Source organism: Porites lutea, chromosome 14, assembly GCF_958299795.1.
Source record: "Porites lutea chromosome 14, jaPorLute2.1, whole genome shotgun sequence".
Lineage (NCBI taxonomy): Eukaryota > Metazoa > Cnidaria > Anthozoa > Scleractinia > Poritidae > Porites > Porites lutea.
The window spans coordinates 2594290-2613051 of record NC_133214.1 but is presented as its reverse complement, the minus strand read 5'-3'; the positions used below and the strand labels follow the sequence as shown (position 1 = coordinate 2613051).

At 41.1% G+C, this 18762-nt stretch overlaps 2 protein-coding genes and 1 pseudogene across 2 annotated transcripts; 1 reads left to right on the top strand and 2 right to left on the bottom strand.

The window, feature by feature from the left end:
- The first annotated feature begins 160 nt into the window (after window positions 1-160).
- On the top strand, window positions 161-6961 carry LOC140924340 (protein O-linked-mannose beta-1,2-N-acetylglucosaminyltransferase 1-like). Its single transcript, XM_073374371.1, has 9 exons — window positions 161-569; window positions 1342-1412; window positions 2001-2180; window positions 2842-3157; window positions 3493-3761; window positions 4200-4373; window positions 4500-4567; window positions 5342-5635; window positions 6556-6961. The coding sequence occupies exons 1-9, from the start codon at window positions 350-352 to the stop codon at window positions 6869-6871; spliced, it is 1908 nt and encodes a 635-aa protein (XP_073230472.1). The 5' UTR covers window positions 161-349; the 3' UTR covers window positions 6872-6961.
- Window positions 6962-7723: 762 nt separating this feature from the next.
- On the bottom strand, window positions 7724-12253 carry LOC140924521 (UDP-glucuronosyltransferase 1A5-like). The gene is made up of 5 exons (XM_073374540.1): window positions 11798-12253; window positions 9834-10446; window positions 8966-9169; window positions 8383-8671; window positions 7724-8026 (listed from the first exon to the last, which is right to left on the bottom strand). Exons 1-5 carry the CDS (start codon window positions 11942-11944, stop codon window positions 7744-7746), a joined length of 1536 nt encoding a protein of 511 aa, XP_073230641.1. The 5' UTR covers window positions 11945-12253; the 3' UTR covers window positions 7724-7743.
- Window positions 12254-13458: 1205 nt separating this feature from the next.
- On the bottom strand, window positions 13459-18456 carry LOC140924522 (UDP-glucuronosyltransferase 2B31-like; annotated as a pseudogene).
- Window positions 18457-18762: the final 306 nt, after the last annotated feature.

Sequence of the window (18762 nt, the reverse complement as noted above, 5' to 3'; positions counted from 1 at the left end):
TTAAAAATCACTATTTGAAAAATTCAGTAGTTGTCATACTGATTTTTATATGATTGTGCCTGGTGCAAAGTCACAATTCAGATCATTTTCGGCTACACAGAGTGTAAACACCGTATAAATTACACTTGTACACGTTGAAAAAGTGGCAAATAATTTTCGTTCCTAAGAAACAATTTCAAGCTATGATGAATTTGAATGCTGCTCTCTCAGTGTTTCCGAAGTCTTCTTGCTGAAAGGTTGGTTTTCTCAATCCAGCCTTTTAATTTGGAACTTGTTCGCCGTCAGGGATATACGGGGAATAAAGTATTGAAAAATTTAACTTTTTCCGTGATCCCGCTGTTTCTTTAAAATGGCGTGGAGAAGAGCGAAGACTGGATTATGTCGCTTCATTCTTTGGCTTGCCATCGTTTCCGCCGGTGGAGTTGTTATTTTTAACATGGTTTTCGTCCTTCCAATTACTTCTGAACTCTCCCTATTGCCACACAAAATATACGAGCCTAGAGAGATATTAACGCGGTCGGCAACTTTAGACGACAGAAAGAGGCAACATATAGCTGGAAAGCCAAGTGGTAAGCCGTAGACGTTAATGTGTTGAAAATTTATGTTAAAGCCGGGTAAAACAAGATCATGTACTGAGAGAGTTTTAAAAAGTTTTATATACCAGTAAACCGATTTATACCAATGTGCATGCCGTTTTAATTGTACTGCAGTAACAACGTTCATGATACATCATTTGCAAAATATATGCATGTACCCAAGGGCAATATTTATAACCAGTTTTAGTTATTCGAAGTTTTACGTGAATGAAAAAGGAGTTGTGGATACTATTCTTTGTAAAACAAAATGCACTGTAAAATTTAGCCGATCGAAGGGTACGGCGTAGCTTAGCAGGCTAAGAGAAGGCGGTTCGACAAAAAGAAAAATATCACTGACAGCGGAGCAGACAAAAGGCAGGAGAGGAGATATATTACTTTTGAAACTGAATAGAAAAATAAACGATGGCTTAAGGTACTTTCTATGATAATTCTTTGGTTTGACAGATTATTCGTACTTTGATTGGCTGACAAAAAGAGTAAAAGTTGTTGAAACCAGCTATCCGTAATTATGTCAATTATAAGCGGCATTTGTAAGATCTCTCTTATTCAAACAAGTCTAGCGAGGCCGAGGAGAAACCCCTGAACTGGCTCGCAGACTAAACTCAACAGGTAATCAAAACTACCGGTTATACTAGAGATCGATTAATTAGATAGGACGCTTTGGCATGCATTCCTTGGGCCATTTCAGAGTTGGAGAACGCACACTTTTATAAATTAATAATACATTACTGTTCATCTTCTACAGGAGCAAGGTACTTGGAACTAGAAATATATTCCAGCAAGGAAAACGTTACCCTTACATTAAATGGCAACACGGTCAGTAGTGGTAAACAAACCTTACCGAAACTTCTTCCATGGTTACATTATAGGATTTAGACTGAAGATCCAGAAGTTAAAATCATCTTGTACAGCACAATAACGGCATCACAGAAAAGTTGTGCTCAGTAGCTTTCATTTGAATGGTCACACCATAGGATTTCATCCACAGACTCAAAAGTTAGAACCACCTTGTACAGCATAATAAACAGTACCACAGGAAAGTACTGCTCAGTAGCTTTCATTTGAATGGTCACACCACAGGATTTCATGCACAGACTCAAAACTTGGAGCCACCTTGTACAGAATAATAAACAGTACCACAGGAAAGCACTGCTCAGTAGCTTTCATTTGAATGGTCACACCAGAGAATTTCATCCACAGACTCAAAAGTTAGAACCACCTTGTACAGTATCTATGAAAGACACAATAAACAGCACGTATGCCTCGTATACCACAAGAAAGTACCGCTCAATAGCTTTCAAAAGTAACAACCTTGGCTCCATAACTAACCCTCGAAGCGAAATGATTAATAAATAAGTGTCATTTGAAATCACGTGATAATATTATTTGTTTTGCTTTTGGTAGAGAGTGGACCAATCTGAAATGTTAATACGAGGACTAAACGTGGTGGTGTTAAATGAAGTAACAGGTGACGTCATGTCCTCGCGATGGTATGATACTTACGAATCTGAAGCGGACAGCGGTTTCCTAGTTAACCATCTAAAAGGTCTGAGGCGGGGAAGAATAATCTGCTTTGCTATCAAGGTATTTATGATAACTGTATCCCTTTTAAAGATTGCTTTTTCTTTTTCTTCTTAGAAAGTAAGATGCAGCTTAAGCAAGAAAGTTTGGCTACATTATGTATGACAAACTGACAACACCTACAGCGGTCAAACATAGAGCGCATGCGTTGTTACAACTATAAGAAAAATATTGCTGTTCAATCTCGTTCCCTGAGTACGCGTCACGGTAACGCGGACTCTGGGATGGATATTGGACGTTCCGCTGGACAAGAGTAATGCGGACTATGGAAACGAGATTGATTGCTGTCTCGAACTCCATTCTCAACCACAGAACTTTTCTCTATTGCGCATGACTCAGGCGCGGAGTCAAAAGCGTGAACTCTGGTCGAGAATGTCTTGAAGTTGTTCTAGTTCCCAGAGCCGCGATCCTTTTGGCCAGCACCACTGGTCAAAAAAAATCGCAACTCTGCAAAAGAAAATGTGTCGAGTGTATCTCTACCCCGTCGCGCAATCTTCAAGTCGAGAGCTTGTCCGCCGCCCGTTAATCAAGGATATGCGAAGTCACGCGAAACTGCAAATCAAGGAGGCAAACAAGGCATACGCTTGTGCCCAAAGACCCCCGTCAGATCAAATCATCGGGTTCCAAAACAGTTAACCTTTAGTTATATTTCCGTTAACCTTAGGATGATGCAGTTATGCAACTTTCAAAGGAAGCTAGGGACTATATAGCAACCATCCGCAGTTCTTTTATAAACCGACTTCAGTTCCGCTCCACGTGGGCATTTGTTGTTCAGCGAATAAATGATAAGCTTTTTGTACACGCTGAGAGCTTCCAGAATCCTTCATCGGGAGACGAGTGGGCAAGAGCAGTGAAGCTTCGAACTTGGGTAAAGCTGCTACCAGAAAATAACGAGAAGTGCAACTGGGCAGATACGGTAGCTAACAGAAGGAGACAAGAATTCTGTGACGTGTACGAAGGTTATGGCGACGTTTGTAAATGTAAGTATTCGTGTACACCCTAAGGGAGTAGTTGATACATTTAGGGTGGAAATGTATGGCGCCTGTGAAAAATCGAAGAAATCGTAGCCTTGGGACACAGATGTCTTTGAGTGCCTAGCTCTATTCCTAGTGGAAAACGCCAGCCTAGTGTTCTAACGTTGTGCTCTCGAACCCATGTTCATATGGAATATTTTTGGGGTTGCCTTGCCCAGAGAGTCTAGCAGCTGTTACGAGGAGTACAATAGATAGTCTAGGTAAAGGCAAGAGGAAGACCTATTACTGTTTTGTGTAAATTTTCACAAGCGAGCTGATTACTGTATTCTGTTCCAATTCAGGCGAAGAACCAGTAAGTATAGAACTCAATCCACCTCCCTTCACAGACGGAAGTCGACTACAACTGCCTATAGCCGTCATGGCAAGCAACAGACCATATTACCTACTGCGCATGCTTCGGGGCCTGCAAAAAGTAGAGGGACTGGACCCGAGTACAATGACGGTGTTTATTGATGGGTTTTGGGACGAACCAGCGGCAGTAACCAGGCTCATGGGGCTCAAACTGCAGCAACACGCTGGAGTGAGCCAGCGGAACGCCAGGGTGGCGCAGGTAACTCGCGCATACGTAGCATCTACTTTACGTCTGACAAACAAGGGTTCAAGCTCGTCTCTAGACTCCTTAGACCTTTTAATGAGTGGTTGGTCATTCGCTCTCTGAGAGACGGCAAAATACTACCGGTAATGAAAGATTGAATGTTCTTCATTTGTCCAATGATTCGCTTTTATGGGGTTTCCTGACATAGTATATATTACTACTGATCTAGCACTTGTCTACAACGAATTTGGGTAGGGTTGTCCAGGCCATTGCAAACCAATGTAAAACGAGCTGCCAAATAAGAAAAATGTTCTTGCAACCAGGCTACAGTGACGTGGGGCCCCTGAGCCAGTTTACCATGGCTTTTGAGGGACTTCACGACCACTGTCTCATTCCTTCACGGCACCTTATTCACCATCGCTCCCCTTATCAATCGGTCTGTTTTTCTTTCAGCATTACAAAAGGTCCATCCACGATTCTTTCGAGCAGCATCCTAACGCAAACTACTTGGTGATTCTTGAGGAAGACTTGGATGTGTCCATAGACATTCTTAGCTACTTCAAACAGCTTCTACCGGTGTACGAAAAAGATGCTAGTGTCTATTGCATATCGGCCTGGAATGATCAGGTATGCCATCCCTCATGTGTTTAGGGCGCCTTATACGACACGTCAAGTTCCAAGAGTGACCAACATCAATTTTCTTTTCTGTTGTGATCGATCTACTTCCCACCGCCATTTTATTTGACTCACCAGGGCTATGAACACCTTTGCAACGATCCCGCCATGATGTACAGAGTGGAGACTATGCCAGGATTGGGGTGGTATGTAGTGTTTCAATCCTTTAAGCATAGGACATACGCACGTGCAGAATGACATATTTGACTCAATTCTCGATACTAGCTCTCCTCAACCCGATGATAAACAAGATGGCGGACGATATTGCTTTTGATATGTTCGCATGAGGTCTGGGTCAAAGTGACCTATGATTGGTCCACGGCCTTGTGCTTATGCTTGTGCTTATGTCACCCAGTTTTCACTCGTCAAAGCTACGACAAAAACATAAGCACAAGCACGAGAAGAACGAACTTGTCCGTTTTTCTCGTGCTTATGCTTATGTCGATGCAGTTTTTACTTGCTTACACATGTGCTTGTGCTTATGCTTACGCGCCAATGAAACCAGGCTTTAAGCCTAAATAGAGATCACCATGCGACTCTTCCATTGCAGTGCTATTCCTTAGTCAACTAATCGAAGATATAATAAGAATCAGTGAACGAACAGCTGAAGAATAGTAGCTTTGTTAGTCTGATATATTGGATTGGCCTTTATTTCATGCTATGTAAAAACAAGGCTGATTTTAGCTCAGTATGGATATTTCTTGATGACTCGTAATTGATAATATATTTAATGGTCACCAAACGTTGAGTTTTTAACTCATCTGTTGCTCGTAGATGAAAACGATAGCTACTTAGACCCTCACTAAGTATGCAAGCTTCGCGCTCAGGGTAATCACGTGATGAAAGCTGCTGATTCATGACAACGTGGGTTCTGGTGATAACAGAGATGACCATATATATATACCTATGAAATCTTACAGGGTGTTGAGTCGTAAACTATTCAAGAACGAACTAGAGGAGAAGTGGCCAAAACCACACGAGATCGTAGACTGGGACATGTGGACAAGACTGCCATCCAACAGGAAAGATCGAGAATGTATTATACCTGATATATCACGGACTTATCACTTTGGCGGGAAAGGGATCAATGTGGGCGGGCTTATGCAGGCCCTCTACTTTGAAAAACACGCCATCAATCAAGAGGCTCACGTTAAAATGGATGCGGATAAAATGTATAAAGAAAACTACGAGAAGGAGATGCACCGTCTTTTGAGGTGAGCATAAGATAACATTAGACAACTATTTTGGTCGATCTTTATAAATAGATTTAAATGAAATGTGCTTCTGCTACTGTGGGGAAAAGAAACGCAAAAATTAGTCCTGAAAAATGCGAGAATAAATTGAATAATTCACCATTAAAGTTTGCGCAATTGGGACGTTTTCTGTGACTGGGCACAAACTACAAACTTCACACCCTCCCTACCCCTCCTCCCGATTAAAGCCCTACGTCACAACACTCATCCAACGCATGTGCACACCTATATCACTCAGAGGGGAGAAACGGGAGCTTTACGTCGGTTGCGTCTACTCTTGTGCACACCATTAAGCTCATCATTTCCACGTTTCCTGGCCGTCACACGAGATTTTCTAGTAAACTTCAAGTATTGTACATTCCTTACACTCAATCTGGCCTTAAGTGGCAGCAACTTTACTTTCAAGTTAATTTACAGTCAAACCAAGTCAAGCGTACCCCCCAAGATTCTATCAGTGAATTGATTATTTGAAAAATGAATCCGTTAGTCGTTCCCGTAACTGGTGTCAAATTCAAAGCGGCATTTCTGCATGCGTAATGAGCAGTGAATATTTTACGAGAACTTCTCTGTATTTGGTCAGATTGGAAATCTTTGAATGGATTAAGCTTCTTAGAAGACATTTACATCAATTTCAGGAAAATGGAGCTGGTAGAAATTTCATAAATGCCTCGCGTGTGAATTCACGGCTCATTACACATACAAGAATGCAGAGATCAATCTGAAATCTACAACTAGCAACGGATTCAACTTTTGAATAATAAATTCATTAATGGATTCTTGGGGGGTACGCTTGACCTGGTTTGACTGTAATGAAATGTAATTCTTTCAGGGTTTCAGACAACCTAAATATAGCAATTATATCTTTAAATTTGTTTTCACAGCGAGGCTAAAGTCCTAAATCATACCAAAACACCATGCACAAACAAGGATGACTTCATTCCAGATACTCATGGCAAACTATATGTGTTTTACATCTCCATGGAGTTTCCTGGCGACTTCACGACTTGGAAAAGCGTGGCCTCCTGTCTTCGAATGTGGGATCTGGATGCAAGAGGATTCCATAAAAGCATGTGGCGATTTTGGCTGAAGAAAAATCACGTCCTAGTTATTGGTTGTCCTGCGTCGGTGTATTGCTCTTATAAACCGGCCGAAATAAAACCATTATATATTCCGAGGATTCCAGCTGTGCCAAGATGACGACTTAGAAAATGGAGATTCTTTATTTCATCCCCTAAAATGTTTTACTTGCTCTAGAGTGGTTTTCGTTTGAGTGTCGTAAAACCAAAACCAAAGTAATTACTCTGGCCAATCACATAGGACACAGACAATACATTGAACCAATCAAAACTCGAAGTAATTACATGTGGCTGACGCAAAGCGCGGGAAAATGCATGCGAGCGCGTCACAATTGGCTTTGGTTTTACTTCTGATTGGATGAAAAGGTGGCGCGAATCTTTTAAGCCAATCGCATCGTGTAGAAAGTGCAAAACCGATTACTTTTCGACACTCAAATGAAAACCGCTCTACTTGTTTACGTTGCTTATGCAAGACCTACCGTTGGTGCACTTGGACCGTATGCCTGTTACTGCTTGAAAGTTAAATCGTCTTCAACAAGAGAAACGTTTGTGACTGACGTTGGTCTGCGCGTAGCATCTGAAAACCACCATGTGTTACCAAGGCCTCAGAAAGATTTGAATCGAAACTGTTTTTAAATAACTGTTTCGGTTCATATTTAACTTAAAACCCACCAATAAACTATCAACACGGAAGTGCATTATAGGCAGATTCCACAAAGAACAAAAAACACAAAATGCGCGTCTCCATGAATACTTTAATCCAAGTGCCAAATGTCGTTTGAGATCCATAATAAAATTCAGTAAAAAAAAGTCAGAATGCTTAAACGCCTTTCCCTGCGTTCGGCATGGCTTCACGTATGATTGATTGAAATATCTAAGTTTTGTGTGACCAGCCAGTCGTGGTCTTGAGACATCGATTAAAAGCGTACAAAACTCTTGTAGTACACAATTAAGATCAATTCAGAATCGCACTAGGGTCTCTTCTTTTCCAAGTTACTCCTTCTTAGTTTTACCCTCTGCCCTCTTACAACAGACTCGACACATACATTTATACATTAATCTTATAACCATAACCACCAAGGTGACTATGGCAACAAGGAAAGCTATAACATCAAGTAGGTAGTACTGATACCAAGGGATGTTAAACACTTGAGCTCTGAGATGTCGGGCTCCACCATGTCTGAGTACATACTCTATCCAATCAGCAGTTTCTTGAAGAGGCGTGCGTCGGCGATCTTGTAACAAACCAGAGATGTGCATTGCATTGGATTTGAATCTAAAAGAGCAACAAAGACAGATGGAGTCAACGCTAATCGACAGCATTCTTAATTTTTTAGTTGCTGCTATAGATCGTTTTCACATGACTTCACGGCGGCCATATCGGTGTACAAAACAATGAAACGACAGCTATGCTGGTGTCCAGAAAAAGATTCTCATTGATTCCTTTTCACATGTAAAAAAGGTTCCAATCAATTTGCATAGCAACTGATCACGTGAGTGACAACCACCTATAGGTTGCATTCCCTTTTTTCGATTAGCTTTTATTTTACGTGAAGTTCCCTTGTCTCAAAAGCTCCATTGGCCTTACATTCATGGCGAACTTTGTGGAAGAAAAGAAAAACGAAATAATACCTTGGTTCAGCGATAACAGTTTCAATCGTTTCAACCACTTGATGCACATTAGTAGTTCGGTGATGCACAGATAAGCCAAGACCAAGATGAACGATTTTCTTTGCATTAGAGTGCTGGTCTCCAAACAAAGGAAATGCCACCACAGGAACCCCATGATACGTGGACTCATAAAGACTATTGTGTCCAACATGAGACACAAACGCCTTGATGTTCTTGTGACCCAGAAGATCATTCTGAGGTAACCACTCCAGAGCTTTAATATTTGGGCTCAGGGAAGAAGGTATGTAACCTGGAAAAGAAAACAGTCATCCTGATTTGATTCCAGAAATCAGGGAACTCAACTAGCGATGAGGTTTGTAAGATACAAAGGAGATGCAAAGAAACCCTTGAAAACGTGACGTGGACGCTAGTCCCTCAATTTGTTTAGTGCTACGCAGCGGGCTTGTAGTAATAACTTTCTGCGCACTGACTTTCCAATCACCTTATCATTATTTTCTCTACCATATTCTATACCTGCCCGTTTACACTTCTCCAGTTTGCAAAACGTTGCAAACTATATATATATGTAGACAATCCATATTACCTTTGACTCTCCAAACAACTCTTTGTTTCAACTTTCCAAATGCTTCAGCGAGCATATCCACTTCCGCTTTGGGAAGAGAAGCCACGTTGGTTCCAAAGGAAACGATAATGAAGCCATGCTCTGCTGAGTTACTTACAAATTTCTCCAATTCTGGAGGAAGTGGATTAGCTGTTTTGACATTCAGAGCTCCAACCATGACTTGACCTTACAAAAAAAGGAAAACGTAATCGTAATCAACCATCAATAGCATTAATACAGTCAAACCAGGTTGAGGGTATTGGAGTCCATAGATTCTATTAATCAACTAATTCTTGGGTGGTTTCCGTTATCGAATTCATTTCTTTATTCTTGCACTCGTAATGTGCAGTGAGTTCACAAGCCAGGTCAGAATTTATGTATTTTTTTTTTCAGCTCAGTTTTCTGGCTTAAGATTTGCCGAGGAGACTTTAAGGGATCCTTCAGGGCATAGTTTACGAGGCAGGAGCATAAGAAATATGGGGCGAGACTGCTGAATTTCTCTTGCCTGCGGGCTGCAATTCTTGTCTAGAAGGCCGCGACACTTTTAATCAGCGAAACGAACTAGAATCGCGCTCGCTACGCAAACTGTTCAGGGAATTAAGCCGAAAGCTGACGGAAACTATGTCACACAACAAATGCTCTTTAGGGGTTAAAACAAATTCAAAGCTCGCTCAGAAAGCGACACTCTCGACTGGTGCCTTTTAATTTAGGGGCGAAACACTAGCGAAGAGCACTTCTGGTGTGGTTGCGCCTTGAACAACATTTTCTTCAGCCGACACTTCACCTTCCCCGATAATTTTAAGTGTTATCAGCAAAGTTATTTAAAAGGCTTTTCGTAAAACTGTCATACCTGGCAGAAGAGGTTGTGGATATTCCACGGCAAAATCTGCTCCGATAATAACCATTTCTGCATCCGCGAGAGCCTCCTGGAAGCTTCTTTCAGGTTTAATGTTGTATTTAACCTTTAAAGCGTCCATTTTTCTGTAGCTAATAAGAGTTACACCGAGTTTAAAGACCAAATATGCTCCTAAATTGAGTACTCTTTCCACAAATGTCATCTCGTCAGAAAACCCGGTGATTAGCTGGGGAACGTACGACACCGGCATCGGAATCATGTGTCCGAACCCAAATGGGTTATTTGGTGGTTCTGGCATAATCTCCACCCTTTGAATATCTAACTTCTCTCCGATCAATACACCACCATTGCTGATGCTGTCATAAATAATCAAGTCGAAACCCTCCAGTTCCTTGAAGATTTCCGTGCTGTTCAAGGCGCTTTCGCATAACGTAGACAACACTTCATTCATTTTCATGAAGAACTGAAAAGAGCGTCCCTCTAATTCGAGCCGAATCATCTCCTCTTCGAAGCCAGGTTTATATGGCACTTTGTAAATCTTGTGGCTCTTCAGTGGCAGTCTATCAGTTGGTTTCAATTTACGGTAGGATGGAACAACAAGTGCAACCTACGATGTAGATGATACAGCAAAACAAAATAAACAGAAATCGCACATACGGCGAGGGAAGTGGGGTTGGGGTTCTCAGATCACGTATAATACAATCTTGTCCCCAGCGACAAAAACGTTCCGATACATAGCGCCTGACCAGAAGGGCCCTCTAGCGACGAGAAAAAGAGTGATACAGTACTGAAGACCACTGAAATAAAGATGCGAATGACTTCAAATTGCTCGAGATCGCACTTAAATATATACTTTTATTACTTCTAGAAACAATTAGCGCTGTGTATTTTAAAGATAGTCCGCAGTCCACATTTTTATACCTAGTCCGTGTTTTATACTCAGTTTGCTTTTTATACCCAGTCTGTAGTCCGTAGTCCATAGTCCATAGTCCATAGTCCGTAATACATATTTTTGATATTCTCACAATAGGCTGTCAGGCCATACACTGGGATCCAGAGGCTTTTCAGCATGACAAATCATTTTTAGCAAAAGCATTGTTTTAGCTGATTGATTATTTTTGTGTGGTGATGAAATATCTACGCTGTAAATACTTACTGGCAAAAAAATAACTGGTCAATATCGAGTTTGCAAGGTGAGTAAATTCTAAATCTCTTGAATAAATAATGAGCTACCCTCGCGATGAGTCAGTCACGATAGCAAACTTTTTAAGAAAATCGTAAAAATTTTCGAAAATTTTTCATGATTGAACGGCAGATTTTGATCTTCTCATCTTCTACCTATCCCCTGCCTATTCAATTAAAATTTCAAATGTGTGTTTTTTTTTGCTGTCATGTGAGCTAGCGAGTTGAAAGATCAGCAATCTACGAAAATTAGTCAAACTTTGAGAACTCTACCCACGCCGGCTCCCACAAGGCACTCGCCAAGCGTCCGCCTGATACATTAGGTTTTCTGAGGCTAGTGTCCTTCAAATACAGTACAGGATGTCAGCTTTTACTCAGAGAGTATGATGTAAATATACTATTACACTCTTTTTTTTATATATAAGAATATTGTTTTCCAGGGCCAGGCTGAATATTCTTACTTTTCCGCCGATTTTAGGCTGTAAATATTCTTGTATTATTCTTAATAATAGCTTATGACATTTCCGAATTAGAATATATTAAGGTATCAGTTATAGTTTTGTTAAATATAGTTAGCTAGTTTTGCCGTTTAAAGAAAGGAATAAATTGAAAAGGTATATTTGTATTGTATTTACAGATTTTCACCACAGGAAATTATATCCTTTTCAAAATCTCAGCCTGGAGTTTATTCTTAAAGTATTCTAAAGATTTCGCAAATTTCAGCATTGATATTCTTATAAAATATATTCTTATAGAAAAAAAAGAGTGTAGTGTACCTCGTGGCCGCGAGAGGCCAGTTCTTCCATGATATGTCTCATGTTAATGTATCCCGATCCACCAACGGCTACAAAACCGGCTACCTTGGCAGAGGAAGCAGAATTAACTGCCAATAACAGCAAAAGTAACGATAACAACTGCACCATCTTCACTAGCAGTCTCACGCGTGCTTGCGCTCGGCGTCCGCGTCCCCCTTCTGTTTACTTACGTTACGTAATCCTCAGTTGCTCGGACACAATCCCAGGTGAGCCTGGGAACGGGGCGTGGGCGTCTCCGATATAGGGACGTAGATGTGCGTTTAGCAGCCCACACCATTCTGGGCGTGATTCGGCCTATCTTTGCTCCCTAAATTAGGAGACCATACTCCAACATAATGATGTCGCTTGGTGTTTTTATATAGTGGAAGCTCTCTTAACGGACACTCTCGTAAGCGGGAACAGCTCTACTTACGGTAGCCTTCACAAAACCCCGTTTTAACTCCCATACAGACTCTGTATTTTTATATTTCCGTAAACGGACATTTCCGTAAGAGACTGCGGCCACTTAGGGTTTGCGGGTTGGATTTTTATAGCTTTGTTTTTAAGCTCATGTCAGCGGACACCAGAAATGAAATTTCATTCGCCTCTGAATCTTATATTTTGATAGATCGACTAAAGTCACTGTTCGTCACACTAAATTTATTTATTTTTCCTGTTTTTTTTTTTTTTTTTTTTTTTTACATTCCCAATGTTTATTTGTAGTTGGGCAAGATCGAGTAAGAGACCATCTAACCCCTTCCCCCCCACCCTACCTAGTGGCCGTGATGAGAACAATTCTCGTAAGCGGCCAGGTCCAGTAACGGAGGACACCTTTTTCGCGTCCCGAGGTTGTCCGCTCACGAGAGCTACCTGAGTATACATATATTTTCGCACAACTCTAAGGAAGAGTGGATACTTTTAATCATGCGCTCAACATGACATTTCTACCGATTTAGCACTTATCTTCAACAAGGTAAAGTATGGCTATTTGATCAGGCAAACGCGCGCCACGGAGAAGCGAGATTTCAAATGAGAAAGATGTCGTCTTGCAATATTAGGGACTTTAAGATCCAACGACGCGACGGCGACAAGAACGTCGCTTAAGAAGTGAATTTGCGTTCTTTCAGTCTTTATAACGATTATTCCTACCCACTTACTTTGTCAAATGTAGGCGAACTCTCCTGAAGCTGAATTTCAAGGGACCATATTCAAGCTCAGAAAGAGAAAGAAAATTTCATCGTTGCTTGTTTACGTCCTCCATGACGCGAAATTTGGCATTTTCCCGTCTAAAGTCTAATTTAAGGCCCACCGATTAACTATCAACAGTGGGGTGCATTATAGGCAGACTCAAAACCGAACAATACAAATAGGAAATGCGCGTCTTTATGAATACTTTAATCCAATCAGTAAAAAAAGGCAGAACGCTTGAACGCCTTTTCCAGCGTTCGGCTTCGCTTCACGTATGATTCATTGCAATGTCTACGTCTTCTGTGACTAGCAAGCCCTGGTTTTAACACATCAACTAGAAGAGTTCACAACAGTTGTACTGAGTACACAAAAAAGATCACTTCACGTTCGCAATTAGACTACGAGTAGTCCCCCATTTTTCCTCAGGGATAGTCGAGCGTGCGAAATCAGTCGCCTTTTCTCGCGTGGGGTGATTTTCACGCGCGCTCGCGTTTCGCTCGCTCTACTATCCCTGAGGAAAAATGGGGGACTACTCGTAGTCTAGTTCGCGATAAGGGTTTCTCCTTTTCCAAGTTACTCCTTCTTAGTTTTACTCTCTGCCCTCTTACAACAGACTCGACACATACATTTATACATTAACCTTATCACCATGACCACAAAGGTCACTATGGCAACAATGAAAGCCATAACATCAAGTAGGTAGTACTGATACCAAGGGATGTTAAGCACTTGAGCTCTGAGGTGCCGGGCTCCACCATGTCTGAGTACATACTCTATCCAATCAGCAGTTTCTTCAGGAGGCGTGCGTCTGCGATCTTGTAACAAACCAGAGATGTGCATTGCATTGGATTTGAATCTAAAAGAACAACAAAGACAGATGGAGTCATTTGTAGCTTAACATTCACCACCTTAGAAACGAGAGGGGTACTGGAGCCAAAATAAGTCACGCAATTGTTTCTGAGACATCGTTACTAGGGACGCACCAGTCAGCTATTGGCCAATTTTTTCCCGTCCCCAAAAACAGTCCCAGAGGTCTTTGCGGTCCAGTTTTCTTCTAGTTTTTTTAAGTGGCGAATGTTGAAGGAAATTAAGGTTAGTTTGAACTAAAAACCTGAGGCCCGTTCAAAAGAAAACCCAAGAGCAATAAATCGCTTCATTATGTTGCAACCTTTAAGCCCAAGTGCAAGTCAAGAACACTCAAGTTAGAGGCTAAAGATGTCAAGGAAGCGTCAATTGAAAATCACTTTGACTCTGAATAAAACAACCGCATAGGTTGTCGAAGCGTCAGACACTGTCAACAAAACAGTCCTATTCGGGACTACATTCACCCGGACGATCAAACTCAACCTACAAATCACTTTGACTCTGAAGATGACAACCGCACGGGTTGTCGAAGCGTCAGACACTGTCAACAATAACAGTCCTATTCAGGACTACGTTCACCCGGACGATCAAACTCAACCTACTTTTGAAATGACTCTTGGGTTCAAACCTTTCGCGAAGCGTTAATTAATTCGCTTAATTCAACAGTTGGGCGAACGCAAGTGAAATGCCTGTACGAATAAAAGACAGGAGTAGCTATATTGGGTCTAATTTTTGACTCTGTAAATAAAGTAATTATGCGAAAAGTATCATTATCATAATCAACGCTAATAACCTGTATTCTTATATTTTGATTTGGTGCCATAGCTCGTTTTCACATGACGTCACGGCGGCCATATTGGTTTCCCAAAACAATGGAACAGCGACCATGTTATGTATCGAAAATATTCTGATTGAACACAGTAAAATGTAAAAATGTTTCTTGTTCCAAGAAATTTGCATAGCTGCTGATCACGTGATTGCATTCTTTTTTACGATTAGATTTTATTTTACGTGAAGTTCCCTTGTCTCAAATCTCCTTTGGCCTTACATTCTCTGTGAACTTTATGGGAGAAAAGAAGAACGGAATAATACCTTGGTTCAGAAACAACAGTTTCAATCGTTTTAATGACCTGCTGCACACTAGTAGTTCGGTGATGCACAGATAAACCAAGACCAAGATGAACTATTTTCTTTGCATTAGAGTGCTGGTCTGCAAACAAAGGAAACGCCACCACAGGAACCCCATGATACGCCGACTCGTAAAGACTATTGTGTCCTACATGAGACACAAACGCCTTAATGTTCTTGTGACCCAGAAGATCATTCTGAGGTAACCACTCCAGAGCTTTAATATTTGGGCTCAGGGAAGAAGGTATGTAACCTGGAAAAGAAAACAGTCATCCTGATTTGATTCCAGAAATCAGGGAACTCAACTAGCGATGAGGTTTGTAAGATACAAAGGAGATGCAAAGAAACACTTGAAAACGTGACGTGGACGCTAGACCCTCAATTTGTTTAGTGCTACGCAGCGGGCTTGCAGTAATGACTTTCGGCGCACTGACCTTCCAATCACCTTATCATTATTTTCTCTGCCCGTTTACGCTTCTCCAGTTTGCAAAACGTTGCAAACTATATATATATGTAGACAATCCATATTACCTTTGACTCTCCAAACAACTCTTTGTTTCAACTTTCCAAATGCTTCAGCGAGCATATCCACTTCCGCTTTGGGAAGAGAAGCCACGTTGGTTCCAAAGGAAACGATAATGAAGCCATGCTCTGCTGAGTTACTTACAAATTTCTCCAATTCTGGAGGAAGTCGATTAGCTGTTTTGACATTCAGAGCTCCAACCATGACTTGACCTTACAAAAAAAGGAAAACATAATCGTAATCAACCATCAGAGTATTGGAGTCCATAGATTCTATTAATGAACTGATTCTTGGGCGGTTTCCGTTATCGGATTCATTTCTTTATTCTTGCACTCGTAATGCGCATTGAATTTACAAGCCAGGTCAGAATTTATGTATTTTTTTCATCTCAGTTTTCTGCCTTAAGATTTGCCGAGTAGACTTTAAGGGATCCTTCAGGGCATAGTTTACAAGCCAGGTGCATAAGAAATAAGGTGCGAGACTGCTGAATTTCTCTTGCCCGCGGGCTGCAATTCTTGTCTAGAAGGCCGCGACACTTTTAATCAGCGAAACGAACTAGAATCGCGCTCGCTACGCAAACTGTTCAGGGAATTAAGCCGAAAGCTGACGGAAACTATGCCACACAACAAATGCTTTTTAGGGGTTAAAACAAATTCAAAGCTCGCTCAGAAAGCGACATTCTCGACTGGTGCCTTTTAATTTAGGGGCGAAACACTAGCGAAGAGCACTTTTGGTGTAGTTGCGCCTTGAACAACATTTTCTTCAGCCGACACTTCACCTTCCCCAATAATTTTAAGTGTTATCGGCAAAGTTATTTAAAAGGCTTTTCGTAAAACTGTCATACCTGGCAGAAGAGGTTGTGGATATTCCACGGCAAAATCTGCTCCAATAATAACCATTTCGGCATCCGCAAGAGCCTCCTGGAAGCTTCTTTCAGGTTTAATGTTGTATTTAACCTTTAAAGCGTCCATTTTTCTGTAGCTAATAAGAGTTACACCGAGTTGAAAGACCAAATATGCTCCTAAATTGATTACTCTTTCTACAAATGTCATCTGGTCAGAGAACCCGGTGATTAGCTGGGGAACGTACGACACCGGCATCGGAATCATGTGTGCGAACCCAAATGGGTTATTTGGTGGTCCTGGCATAATCTCCACCCTTTGAATGTCTAACTTCTCTCCGATCAATACAGCACCATTGCTGATGCCGTCATAAATAATCAAGTCGAAACCCTCCAGTTCCTTGAAGATTTCCGTGCTGTTCAAGACGCTTTCGCATAACGTAGACAATACTTCATTCATTTTCATGAAGAACTGAAAAGAGCGTCCCTCTAATTCGAGCCGAATCATCTCCTCTTCGAAGCCAATTTACGGGAGGATGGAACAACAAGTGCAACCTACGATGTAGATGATACAGCAAAACAAAATAAACAGAAATCGCACATACGGCGAGGGAAGTGGGGTTGGGGTTCTCAGATCACGTATAATACAATCTTGTCCCCAGCGACAAAAACGTTCCGATACATAGCGCCTGACCAGAAGGGCCCTCTAGCGACGAGAAAAAGAGTGATACAGTACTGAAGACCACTGAAATAAAGATGCGAATGACTTCAAATTGCTCGAGATCGCACTTAAATATATACTTTTATTACTTCTAGAAACAATTAGCGCTGTGTATTTTAAAGATAGTCCGCAGTCCACATTTTTATACCTAGTCCGTGTTTTATACTCAGTTTGCTTTTTATACCCAGTCTGTAGTCCGTAGTCCATAGTCCATAGTCTGTAATACATATTTTTGATATTCTCACAATAGGCTGTCAGGCCATACCCTGGGTTCCAGAGGCTTTTCAGCATGACAAATCATTTTTAGCAAAAGTATTGTTTTAGCTGATTGATTATTTTTGTGTGGTGATGAAATATCTACGCTGTAAATGCTGACTGGCAAAAAAATAACTGGTCAATATCGAGTTTGCAAGGTGAGTAAATTCTAAATCTCTTGAATAAATAATAAGCTACCCTCGCGATGAGTCAGTCACGATAGCAAACTTTTTAAGAAAATCGTAAAAATTTTCGAAAATTTTTCATGATTGAACGGCAGATTTTGATCTTCTCATCTTCTACCTATCCCCTGCCTATTCAATTAAAATTTCAAATGTGTGTTTTTTTTTTGCTGTCATGTGAGCTAGCGAGTTGAAAGATCAGCAATCTACGAAAATTAGTCAAACTTTGAGAACTCTACCCACGCCGGCTCCCACAAGGCACTCGCCAAGCGTCCGCCTGATACATTAGGTTTTCTGAGGCTAGTGTCCTTCAAATACAGTACAGGATGTCAGCTTTTACTCAGAGAGTATGATGTAAATATACTATTACACTTTTTTTTTTTAATAAGAATATTGTTTTCCAGGGCCAGGCTGAATATTCTTACTTTTCCGCCGATTTTAGGCTGTAAATATTCTTGTATTATTCTTAATAATAGCTTATGACATTTCCGAATTAGAATATATTAAGGTATCAGTTATAGTTTTGTTAAATATAGTTAGCTAGTTTTGCCGTTTAAAGAAAGGAATAAATTGAAAAGGTATAGTTGTATTGTATTTACAGATTTTCACCACAGGAAATTATATCCTTTTCAAAATCTCAGCCTGGAGTTTATTCTTAAAGTATTCTTAAGATTTCGCAAATTTCAGCCTCGATATTCTTATAAAATATATTCTTATAGAAAAAAAAGAGTGTAGTGTACCTCGTGGCCGCGAGAGGCCAGTTCTTCCATGATATGTCTCCTGTTGATGTACCCCGATCCACCAACGGCTACAAAACCGGCTATCTTGGCCGAGGAAGCAGAATTAACTGCCAATAACAGCAAAAGCAACGATAACAACTGCACCATCTTCAGTAGCAGTCTCGCGCGTGCTTGCGCTCGGCGTCCGCGTCTCCCTTCTGTTTACCTACGTTACGTAATCCTCAGTTGCTCGGACACAATCCCAGGTGAGCCCGGGGACGGGGAGTGGGGTCTCCCATATAGGGACTTAGATGTGTGTTTAGCAGCCCACACCATTCTGGGCGTGATTCGGCCTATCTTTGCTCCCTAAATTAGGAGACCATACTCCAACATAACGATGTCGCTTGGTGTTTTTATATAGTGGAAGCTCTCTTAACGGACACTCTCGTAAGCGGGAACAGCTCTACTTACGGTCGCCTTCACAAAACCCCGTTTTAACTCCCATACGAACTCTGTATTTTTATAT